At 36.3% G+C, this 12,444-nt stretch overlaps 1 protein-coding gene across 5 annotated transcripts in view; it reads right to left on the bottom strand.

The window, feature by feature from the left end:
* SPOCK3 (sparc/osteonectin, cwcv and kazal-like domains proteoglycan (testican) 3) overlaps positions 1 to 12,444 on the bottom strand; it is a 229,700-nt gene that overhangs the window by 60,402 nt on the left and 156,854 nt on the right. For all 5 annotated transcript variants that reach the window (XM_009330713.1, XM_009330714.1, XM_009330712.1 and 2 more), the window contains one exon: positions 3,787 to 3,901. In XM_009330713.1, the coding sequence (XP_009328988.1) occupies positions 3,787 to 3,901 (115 nt within the window). The remainder of the gene's footprint in view (positions 1 to 3,786; positions 3,902 to 12,444) is intronic.

Here is a 12,444-nt window from a genome sequence, read left to right as displayed (position 1 = left end):
GGGCTCTGAGCAACCTGATCTAGTTAAAGATGTCCCTGCCCACGGCAGGGGGGTTGGACTAGATGACCTTTAAAAGTCCCTTCCAACCCAAACTGTTCTATGATTTACCCCATTGACTGGTCTCATCTCCGTATCCCAGTCACACAGTTGGTAAGCCTACACTTTGTATTATGCATTTTTGTTCTTATCCATCAGACTGAAGAGCAGGACCAGCAAAAACAGTCCTCTATGACAGGCAAGGGACAGGGCTCAGTATGTCTCAGAGCAAAAGGTTCGTAATTACTATTTGGAGAAAAAAATGGTGCCCAGACACTGCCAAGGGGACAGAAGTCTCCCAGCCTTGTAAAATGTGCAGTGCCACAGAAGCCTGCCTAGTTTCTGGAACCACATAACCACTGGAACAAAGATTCTGAAGAGCTTAGGAAAATAAAGATCTACAGACTCCAGCTCAGTGAAATCCCTGCATTCACAAATGTGCAAGCCAGTATGACCTGCATGCCCGAAATCCTGGCACATATTTGAAAAGGAGATTAGGGCAAAAATAGGACAAGGCAATGGCTACGCTTGGAAAATAAGACAGGATCCTGTAAGTGCTTCCCCACTAGACTCTTAAAACCTCTGCCACTAGTGGTGGTGCCTCCCATTCATTCTGGTTTACCTTTCTTTCTCATTCTGCTTCTGCGCAACTCCCCAAGCCATCCCTCTCTTCCATACTGCCCATCTTCATTTATTTCTAACTTTGTGTGATCCTCCCCTCTAACACTGACTCAAGTGCTCTTCAGATTTTCCCGCTCTTTTATGGCAGTACACTAGGTTTGTTTTTCTTTTCTTTCTCTTTTTAAAAATTACTGGCGCACCTGCTGTAGTTTATAGTTTATATGATACCCATTGCTTTCTCTAAACTAAAACCAAAACAAAATTATCACAAATAAAGATCTTTATTTTATTGTGTCCTTTTTTGCTTGTTTCTTTTGTTTTGTTACCAACTTGTACATCTAGTTCTAGATCAAGTTCTTAGACCTTTCATTTTTGGATTCAAGCTAACAGCCCCTGCACATAGGTCAGGTTCAATGTTACTGAATGTATTACTAAAACGAGCCAGCTTTCACAAAAACCAGGATGTCCGCACCTGACTCACGCATTGAGCAGAGAGCTGGATTAGATAAACTTCAGAGTTCATTTCCAACTAAAAGTTTCCTATGATTTTACAATGAGGTTCACACACATTTTGAGAGGCAAATCTGTTTTTCTGAATACTGGTTTAATTTTGCTTTCCAAAGGAGTATGAAATTCCACATTGAGACTATTTGGGGAAAGTTCATAGACATACTTTGCTCTCTAGGTACACCAAAAAATAAGCAGAATTTGCCAATCCGAAAAAATGAAAAATTGTCTTAGATAGGGGATATATTTTAGGAAACCCTCACTTAAGTTATCCCTGAAACCGGAACACTAATCTTACTTTGCCTCTTTGGCTTCGTCAAATTTCCAAGCAACTGACATGTGCATATACATCTTAGAACACTTAATGGAGTTCAATTTAAAGAAAATAATTGTATTCTTACAACAAAAGTTCTTGTAACGAAGTTATAACAAATCTTGTATTCTGTTACAATAATGGCTGAAATTTCAGTAATGATACTCAGCTCACTTTCGTACTTCTCATGTCTCCTAGCCTTTGGCCTTGTAAAGAAATGACATTCACATTTCAATGTTGCAGCGTAATGTAGCGGCTGGAAAAGCCCCGTATTTTGCTTGCCCTGACAATCTGTCAGGACAGGATTAGTGTTAATTCCCATACTCATATAGGATCTTTTTTCCTTCTCTTTTACATAACTAATTGGGTTGACGGTTGGACTCGATGATCTTAGAGGTCTCTTCCAACATTAATGATTCTATGATTCTAAGCACAGGTAATCTTGATCCCTTGGCAGTAAAAATCTTCAAGAAGAGTTCATTTCTAGGAGTTAATTCTTAATTAAAAACAATTCCATTTTGTTGAAGCCAATAAAATTTATCTATAGATTGCTTTCAATATTTAAGTACAGGAGTACCAGAAATAGAATGTGCTTGAAAGAACACACACAAAGATAAAAATAACTGCATCAGGTGAAACAGCTTCCAGCAGAGAAAACGCTGATTTTATTTTGGTATAAACTGAGGGCAATGACACCATATTCAAAAACTAACACTGGAGAATGGTAGGCCTACTACCCACAGAGAGATGCTTCACGGCTGATTATCTTAATTTCACTTCATGCCCACTATTAAGCAAATATCCCCACATCTATGCTGGAGATGCAGAAATTGTTGCTAGTAAAAACTGCAACCGCATTAATGCTATACTATATGTCTTATCAAAGGGGCTACATTAACCGTCTAAGACTGGGTCTTCTAGTGTTTTTCATTTGGGCTGGCAATGTGAGCAGATGACAGATTTATCTGTTTATTTACAGTTCCTACATGAAATTGTAAATTAATGCTTTAAAAAACCCTCAAGGCTGTATCGTTTTGCAGAGGGGTTATAGCATAGAGAATATTTAATTACACATATTCAATTAATGTTTAATTACACAATCAATAATATTGCCAAAGTCCAAAACAGTGACCTAAAGGGGTGTTTCAGAGCAGTTTTTTAATTGACTTGTATGCCTGCACACAACTTGTTTGCAGTGGTCACCTCTATTCATTGTTAAAAGAACAATCATTCATTTTTTAAACTAGGAAAAAAAATAGTTTTGGCAGTACCTACAGCTTGTCATGGAAATGATAAGATTCTCTTGCACAATAAATTTGGAACAGTGGATCAAAGCATAATGAAATACCAACATTAACATAATCCCGGAATGTAATGCTGGTTTCATTTATCTTTATAAGGTTGCTACAGGAAAAAAAAAAAAATCTTCAAAAACTAATTCTGGTGTGTTTCCAATGAGGATTCAAGATATTTGTGCATAAAGATTTTTGCTTACTCATCAAAAGTGTGACTATACAGAAAGAATTAAAAAATACATCTAACAGAGATCAGTCTAAAGAAATAAAAAAATGCAGACCTCCAGTCATGCTGTTCTTAGCAAATTCAGGTCCATGGTGGCCTAAAACCTCATGCTATGAGGGCTCTCTATTCAGGAGCACCAAAGATGGCATCCCCTTTTGTTTAACAAAAATCTTCCAAAGTCACCTGGGAGTCAACAAATACACTTAGCCACAATTTTTTTTCTCCAGTTGCACCAGTGGCTAAGAAGCAGTGCAAAGCAACTGCATTTTCCAGCAGCCTGATCTCACCCATGATCCAAAAGGAAGCTGATTTATTCCTATCAAACACTTCTCAAACAAAGACCTCGCTTTTATATGACAGCCTTTACTAATAGTTCCTTAGTTTAAGTGCAACTGCTTGCTCCTATGAGCAGTAACGAGGACTTTCAAGTTTCTTTTTTTTTTCCCCCTATCACGCTTCAATTTCTTGAATATTCAATTGAAAACACTCAGGAGCAAGGAATGAATTTTTGTCTTAAGTACAGCCATAAGCATCTGAGGGAGTATTAAAGAGTAAGAAAAAGAACAACAATAACTCATACTGCAATAGCTGCATTTGAAAAATGCGGTGGTATTTTACTGTAGGCACAATTTCAAAAGCCACAGCAAAGAAAACAACCTTGAATAAAAGAAAGCTGGTTTTATTCAAGAATAATCAGTGTTTGTGATCACTGTACTCTTCTGTGAGCAAAATCTTATTTCCTTCTAGAAAGAGCTGTTAAAAATATTACACAAATTACCATCACTCACCTCTCCTATCATTTCTGCCTGCATTTGTGGATTTGTCAGAAGGGCAAGGGCAACGTCCTTCGCATTTCACTGAGATTTGTTTTCCTGAGACACAGGCTTGATAGTCTAATTTGCACTGTAAGGAGAGAGAATGACTGTCATCAATATAAACATCTTTTATAATAAAAATTATAGCTCTCTAAGTATTTTGAAGCAATCTTTCATGAAGTGCTTAAATCTTTGCAGACACAGGTGCTAGGAAAAATTTTCTGCAGTATATGCTAACTTTGTACTAAGAATTGGATTAGATACAGGTACAAAGTTTTTGTTCTCTAACCTGGCTATAGTTTCAGGCTCAATTCAAGCATGAATGCACTTGCGGTGTTAGACTGATTTGAATATGCATACTAAACGGAATTAGACTGCATTGGTTTTATTTGTATTATAAGAGCAAATAAACAAGGCAACAATATTCATTATTGATAGGAAGTGATTAACAGTGAATTATTATAGAATTTATCATTTAATTTCTACCTTTAACAGGACAGTATCCTAGTAAAAAGCAATAACAAATAAAATGGAAATCTGTGCCTGGTGCAATTCTGCACAGTGACAGTCTTTTCTGATATAGAAACAGATTAATTTGTGTGGTTCTGATCTGTATACTTATAGCTCCAATTCAGAAACCATACAAAAATTAACTAAATCTAACCAGGAAATGGAATTGTTCTTTCAGGCATATAAAAATAACATAGTTAAAGACCACATACATAGAAAATAACATTATTGTAAACATTGTCGTTCTTAGTGAAAAGCCGAACTTTTATTCCAAAAGAAAAGTTCTTGACATACAAATCTTTCTGCAGGATGTTTTACCAACGTAATATCAGGAAAAACACAAACCAAAACAAAGGGGAAAAAAAATTAAGTAACTACAAAGAGCTTTTTCAGAAAAGGAAAGGAAAGGAGGAAGATGGTTATGCAGAACACTTCATCCTTGAACAAAGGATGGAAGATGTCTCATCAGTCAGGTAAGGGATATATAACTTAAAAGCGTAGGAGTCAGAAAACCAATTCAAGTAACAAATAAAAATATGAAGTGTTTTCTATGCATCACAACACTTCAGAAGAACAATCTCACCAGAATTTGTGCCTTATATTTCCTGACTCATCTTCTGTTTGGGTATCAGTTTAACGCAATTGCATTATACAATTATCAGGATTTCTGGCAAACCCTAAAGCTGAAGTTTCTCTCTCTCTCCTGAAAATGAGTAAGGGGTGGGAGCACTGCAGCTATGTAAGAATAAAAGAGCCTCCTGACAGACTGCACTTGAGGTTTCCACTAGCATGCAGATATAAGCACCGCGAATTTACAGGACTTTATCAACCTTTCATGCAGTCAAACTTCTAACCCTGTCACACTGTCATGCAGTTCTCCACCTAGCATATTTAGCTGAATTTAAAACATGTTGCTGTTGAAAAGAGATATCTTTCCTTTTTTAAGATCTGAGAATTTTTATTGTTCAATCTTAGTAGCTTAAGGAGTCAAACCTACAAATACCTGTGCTTTAGGCTTTGATTACTCCTGTTGGTGACTGAACTTAATGAGAACACCATTTAAAATTGGACATATAAACGCATTTCAGGCTTGTTTTACCGAGAATCAGAATATGAAGAGTGCAAAACAAAGGAATACTTTTTTTTTCCCTAAAGATTTCTTTAATACTTTTCTTGAGAGATTATTTTTTACAGACTCCAGTGCTTCTATTTTATTTCACTCGAATGTTGCTGAAGAAGCTAGTGAATACTTCAAAGTTGCTCCAGCTAACATAATAGGTATGAATTGTGAGTTTAGTCCTTTTGATTTATTTTTCTTTAAAGCTGTCTACTCAGTTCTATTTGCAACTAACATTGCCCTTTTAAATGTTAAGAAAAACTTAATGCCCTACACCTGCCCCAGGCACTGATACCTGAGTTAGAAAGTGCAAGGTCAGCACATAACACTTCCAAATCAGTATTCCCTTTCACAGGTATGCTAGAATTTTACACTGACTGAACCCATTTTATGGACAGGCAGGCAGGAGAGATAGACGCCTTGTCTCCAGAAACAAAGCAAAATCATGGTGCTTGCATAAGTCAGAAATGAATCAATAGGCTGTTCTGACAATTTTGTATCAGCAGCTAATGACACCAGGAATATAACTCTGGTTCAAACCTCTTGTCGTTCTTCCCCCAAATGCACTGGGATATTGCAAAGGCAGCTCAGCTAAACAAAGGTGGGTCAGACTTCCCTCAACATTAGTCTCAAACTGGTAGAAAAGCAAGGAACATACCTGAAAAACTCCACAGAAAAAGAAATCTGTGGCATACAGAATATGAGGACACGATGAGAAGTAGTGGTACAAAGGAGAAGTAGCGTTGGGAGCAGTGACAAAATCATTTGTTTTGTGGGGAAAATATCTGAATAGTCTAAACAGCAGAAAAATACATGAACTATTATGTTATGTACAGCAATAAAATAATTACGATGCATTTGGCTTTATTAGTGACTTTTCTATATGGGGAAAATATGTCATGAAATTTTCAAATAACTCATCTGTTGGATTTTGTAATATTCCTTATTTATATTGGTTTTATAAACTGCTTGTGCTACTTTCATCACAATCCCTTATATGCATGAAAAAATACCATTTCACTTCTGAATATATCTAGCTTTTTATGTTCTGATCTTTATTCCCCTTTCCTATTAGCATATCAGTTTTCTACACAGGAGTTTCACCATGTCTCATTTGTATATTTGATTCTAAGGATGCTTCAACTGTTTGACTTTTCACACGTTTTGTTTCAAGACAGAAGAATAGGTATTTCTGACTTCAGAGCAATATGCTGCACAGTGTTTAAAAAAAAAAAATAATCACTTCAATACAAAGAATATGTACCATGTCAGGGTCTCTTGGCAATATATTTCAGGATGAAAAATTCCTCATTTCTGTACTGTCAAGTTTCCCATAGAAAAATGCAATTTGTTTACTCATATTCTGCCTGTTTGAAAACCTGTTCAGTCTTAAATGGACCCAACATTCTTCAACATTTGCCCAAAGTAGTTGTTTAGTGAACTAGAGACAAGCAATTAAAATCTGTGGGAAGAAAATCAAAGAATATGTCATCTTTAGACATGACTCATGCAGCTTTACTGTTATTATGGTAAAGATAAGAATAGTTATATTTCTGGAACAACTACTACAGCGTATGTTATTTTGATATACATGAGCTCTGCTCTTAGAACTACTGTTATAGAGTTGGAAAGACTAAATGACAGTAATATATTTCATTAAGCTCTGCCACCTTCCATTGTAAAGTAGCTACCTGTCAAAGGCTCCAGAACAGATCTCTGTATATTGTACATATAAAGAGCCTAGTTTTGCCCCAAAATGGAAAAAATCCACCTACCTTTCCATGGCAAAATAATGAAAAAAATGAAAATACAAGGAAAAAAAATATTATTTTTGTATGCATTTGATTGGTGTGAATACAAGGACAGGATACACTTTACTTACTACATTAAGTTCCAAACAATCGCAACTTCCCTTGTATTTGTAAACCAAGTTCCAGGTAAATATCATACATTTCCATATATATGTGTTTACCTTTAGAAAATCCCCAAAGCATCCTCCTGTGACCAAATGACCTAATTTTTCAAGTGTGAATGACAATATGCATGTCATGAATATATGGGGATGACACTGATAAAACCTGTGACTTGGGAAAACTTTTTGATGACTTCAAATACACAGGAAACCTCTACAGAAAGGAGTAATATGTCAGCACAAGCATCACGCATACAGAGGTAAAATCTCTATGTTGAGCAAAAAAGAATATTCAGAGAGTATTTACACAGTCTAGAAGTTCTCAAATTAGTTGAATTTGATATTTACATCCTTGAACATTTGAAGAACTGGCTGAGCAAACTTACAGCCATTGAGAAATTGTGAAGGACATAAGAGGTACTATTAGACTGGAAATGAATGAAAGATGAAGAAAAATAAGGAAGGAAAAGATGATCTCAGAAATTATAGGAAAAAAAGCTTTTAAGTTTGACTTCTGGACACCTAGAAGAAGAAAGGAGATGGACCGTGCTATAGGGTTTTATCAGGCAAATCATAATAGATCTCGTTTCATTCTATGGAAGAACTTCTAGGAAACAGATATATTAGATTGCAAATACCTTGATTTTACCAAGGCTTGTCATGCTCTTTTACATTGCAGCCTTGTAAGCCATACTGGGAAGTATGCTATTTGTGTGCTTATACTGTAAGATGAGTACAAAACTAGTTGAAAGTGATCCTCAGAGAGTGGCAATCAATGGCTCACCCTTAAAATGGAAGGCTACACTGAGTGGACTTTTGCAAGGGCAAGTCACAACCCTGGAACTATTCTGCCTTTTCATTAATGGCTTGGAAGATGAAATAAAAGCTATCTTATTAAACATGGAAGAGCCTGGAATAACCTTAGAAGATAGGAATATAATAAAAATACTCATGTTATTGAAATAGGCTAAAAATATAATGTAATTCAATACGGAAAACTGCTATGTTCTACTCTTAGGTAGACATAATAATCACATTGAAAATACAAGCTATGGAACAACTGGCTAGACATCCATTCCAAAGGAAAAATAAAAATCTAGTGATCATTATGAACAATTGAATGGTATTTAAAAACATAACCATACTAGGATATATAAACAGGACTGCAACCTACAAAACATGTAAAATAATTCCACACAGCTCTGGCAGCACTTAAAATAGAGCACCCTGTCCAGCTTTGTGACAAGGTTTCAAACAAGACAGAAGTTCATTGGAAAAAGTCCCAAAGAAGAGTAACGGGAATGATCAGAGGCCTAGAAAATAGTCACCAAGAAAAAGGCTCAAGGAGTGGGGATGTTCAGTCTTGAGAAAAGAGGATTCACGTAACAGCTGTCAAATAGGTAAAAGGCATCTGAAAGATATCTGAAAAGAATACCAAGACGAATGTTACAAGAAATAATTGGCTTAAATTGCTGCAGAAAAATTTCAGATTAGACACTAGGAAGACTTTCTCATAATAAGGGTAGTGAAGTATTAAAATAAATTGTTGGAGAAGTTGATTGAATCTTAATCATTGTCTACAACCAGGATTAGATAAGTCTGTCAGGAATGACACCTGTGTAGTTTATCTTGCTTTGAGAAAATGAGTGGACCAGATGGCATCAGGCTTATTCAGTGAGGAAGTACAGGATAGACCTGATCTACGAATGAACCAGTGTCAGGAGACTATTGCTTGCATAAATCTTGTTCATTTGCTGGAGAGATTGAAAGAAGTGTAACGAATGAACTAGGGAGACTGCGTGAAAGAAAAGGAAAATAATGCTTATGCTGGTCCACTGATCTTAGATAACTTACTTCAGCAAAATTCTGTTTCGTACTGAGTGTATTTGTGCTCTTCTGAGCTCGTGAAAACCTCAGATCTGATTTCGGAACATGCTAAATATTTTTAGATAAACTAAACCAAAACTTAATTGAATATATAAATGCTTTGCAATGTGAAACATGAAAAAAAACAATCCTTTAATTGGACATCCAAATCTCATGAATAATTTTTTTGTTTCCATCTATCTGCAGAACCATCTTCCACCTGTAAAACAACATTCTCATATCACACAGAGGGACTGTGTGTGAGACAGTGTAAATTAGTTACTATTTGCAGACTTCTCAAAATCTACAGGAATAAAAACATATTAAAGCAGATGAGGAATTTAGTTTAACTGTGCAGCTACTGTATAATAAAAGACATGACTGTACTGAACTGTGCAGAGAAAACAAATTACTGATTAGATACAAGACAGGTATGTCCATTCTGTATGTTAAGTGAGTGAAGCGTCCTGCGGAAGAAAAGGCAACAGAATTAAGTTAAGATTGCATTATATGTCTACCCAAAAAGAAAAACAGTGCTTGTGCAACATTAACTTTGACATTTCCCAGCATTTTATCAATTGGCTTTTTCTCACAGACTTAATTCTGTCCCTTTTTGAGAATGCTACTACCTCAGTGGCAAGATAACATTTTTCCACAGTAGTACTGTCTTGCCAGGAATATCTAGCAGCTTTTAAGCCAACTAACTAAAGCTAAGTAATGAGGATACATGCGATTTCTCTGGCAAGTAAGGAACAGAAGCTCATGCACTATCTGTCTTCAGGTGCAGTCTGCAGATACTCTCTCCCATTCCTCCTTTTCTTCACCTTATACATACTGGACAGCCGGAGGCAGATCTGGTGCACCCCTACAGTATACAAGTCAGCAGAAGTTATCTGCCAGGGCATTCACCTGGATCTCCAACGCCTACTGCATCCATTATGTGCTTCAAGCCACAGCAACACTGCTATTAGCCCTTGATATGGAAAGATTGAAGTTAGGTCAGATACGTCAACACACCCTTTTCTACCATATAAACGTAACTTCACAGTATCAGATGAAGTGTGAATTGAATGTGAATTAAAGTCTTCTAGAAATTTTCATGTGCTGAGGTATATGACACTTAGAGAAATGCTTTCTAGAACACCATCACATTTAATGCTGAGCATTTAGTAAATTACTTTTTAGACAACTAATAACTAATACTTATGCAACTGTAAAAAATGTTTCATCTTTGAAAGGTAACTGTCACCTTTAGTTGTACCTTATCTGAACAACGAGAGCTCTGTAGAGGTCCATGACTTTTTTTGTGCATTTAAAATCAAACAGGGCGTACTATCTAATTCTAAGAAAAAATACACTGATGAATAATTAAATTCAGATTGACCTGATAATTATTAGTTCATATGCTACAAATACTTCATTTGAATATATACATCCATACAGGAAAAAAGTTAATAGGGTTTTTTTCTTACTATTACAAACTGTGGTCACGGATAATGATTCCAACACTAGCCAAGTGAGACAGAAGAGAGTAAGAGGCCCTACTGCTGACTCCTCAGCTCTTCCACACCCTTGTTCACTCAGCTCTAATCAAACCTTCCACTGTACAGGAAAGGAGAATAAGTGATCTAGTGCAGGTAAAACTGGGGATATCAGTAGGCATTGGAGAATCCCAAAATCTTACCACTATAGACTACAAGTTGTACACCACAGCCTTCTGCACTGCTACCTACCAACTGAATGTTCATAGGTCAAGCAGAGAAACCTAGCTGTTACAGTACAAACAGATAGAGTGGCTGAGAGAAGAGAATTTGGAATATCCTCTCAAATTTACATGTTCCTACCAAAAAAGCTCACAGTTCTTCCTTTTCTGCCTGTTTTCTAGATGACCAGCAATGGGTGGTTAGGAGATTTTTCTATGATGCAATCAACAGGATCTCTGAGAAAAGAGCTCTTTGCTAGAGTCCCACAAAGATAGATGCTGAAAAAGAGAATGGAGTGTTAAATATTTCTTCCAGTATCACCATGTGTCTTACTGGTAGAAATCTCTCCTGTAGAACTCCACGTTCATGCATCAGTACAGATCTCCGTTTTCTCCCCGTTTTTAGAACCTGGTACCTCTGACAGTTGAACAGATAATCTCTGATTACCAGTACTCAGTACTGTGTGCTTTCAACTTCATTTCATGCTATTTTGCTTATCCACATTCCCCATTTTCTCACTTTATCCCCATTTCACAAAGCTTACATACATTCCCCTGCTCAAAATTTTGCTTTTACTATATTTTGTGCAAATTGCTATGTGAAATTATGGCCTCAGATTTGAGTCTCCTAAAGTACAATATGTAAGAAACTACAATATGCTTTACTGGGTTGGTGATTCCTGTCACCAGTCACGGGGGCGGCGTGGGGAGAGTGAGTATTGATCAGGTTATGTTCCAGGTCCAGTTCAACACAGAGCATTACTTGATACAGAACATGGAAGAGAGGTTAAAGGACTGCTTGACGCAAGGGGCCAGTTCCAGGCAATGGCTGGTACTGCTTCTTTGTGCAGTGGTGTCACTTTAGGTTGGCTTAAAATGGAGGTGAAAACATGGCCAGAGTTAGTGACGTTAATGTGGTAAACCTAATTTTGAAATTATTATGCCATTTTATAATTCTTTACAAAGAAGGCACAAGCAGTTGCAATGTATAATTTTTAACTAAAACCAGCTAGACATAATGCCAAGATACAACTTTTTCAACTAATTAAAGCTTTATAAAATAAAAATTAATGTGCAAATTTATCTATGAAGTGTCATCCAGATCTATAGATGCCTTTTTGTCCTCTCAGCAACCTGTTAATCATGTGTATTACCTACCCAAACAATAGGAATTTGGGTAAAAAGCTTTTCAGCAAACAAGTATTACTATTTGAAATAAAAATAACATTTAAAAAATACTAACCTTAAAGACATGCAACCAGCATTTTGACCAGAGAACAAAAGGAACATGCCTATTGAACCATGACCCTGAGCAAAGAAAATCTTTTGTGGTTGAAAGAGAACTGATGATACATTGTTTATAAAGCTATGAACTAGAGAAAGCAATTTACATGACAAAATGAAAATCTGTATGCACAGTTCCCTTACTGTTCACCTCTACAGCTCTTGCCTGTCTTCTTCAGCACTCTGCAGTGCAAAGGCATAAAAAGAAAAGCCTGAAATCAGGTCAACTAGCTATTGCAT

This window comes from Pygoscelis adeliae, unplaced genomic scaffold (assembly GCF_000699105.1).
Source record: "Pygoscelis adeliae isolate BGI_AS28 unplaced genomic scaffold, ASM69910v1 Scaffold167, whole genome shotgun sequence".
Taxonomy (NCBI): Eukaryota; Metazoa; Chordata; class Aves; order Sphenisciformes; family Spheniscidae; genus Pygoscelis; species Pygoscelis adeliae.
This window is presented reverse-complemented; position numbering and strand designations above follow the sequence as displayed.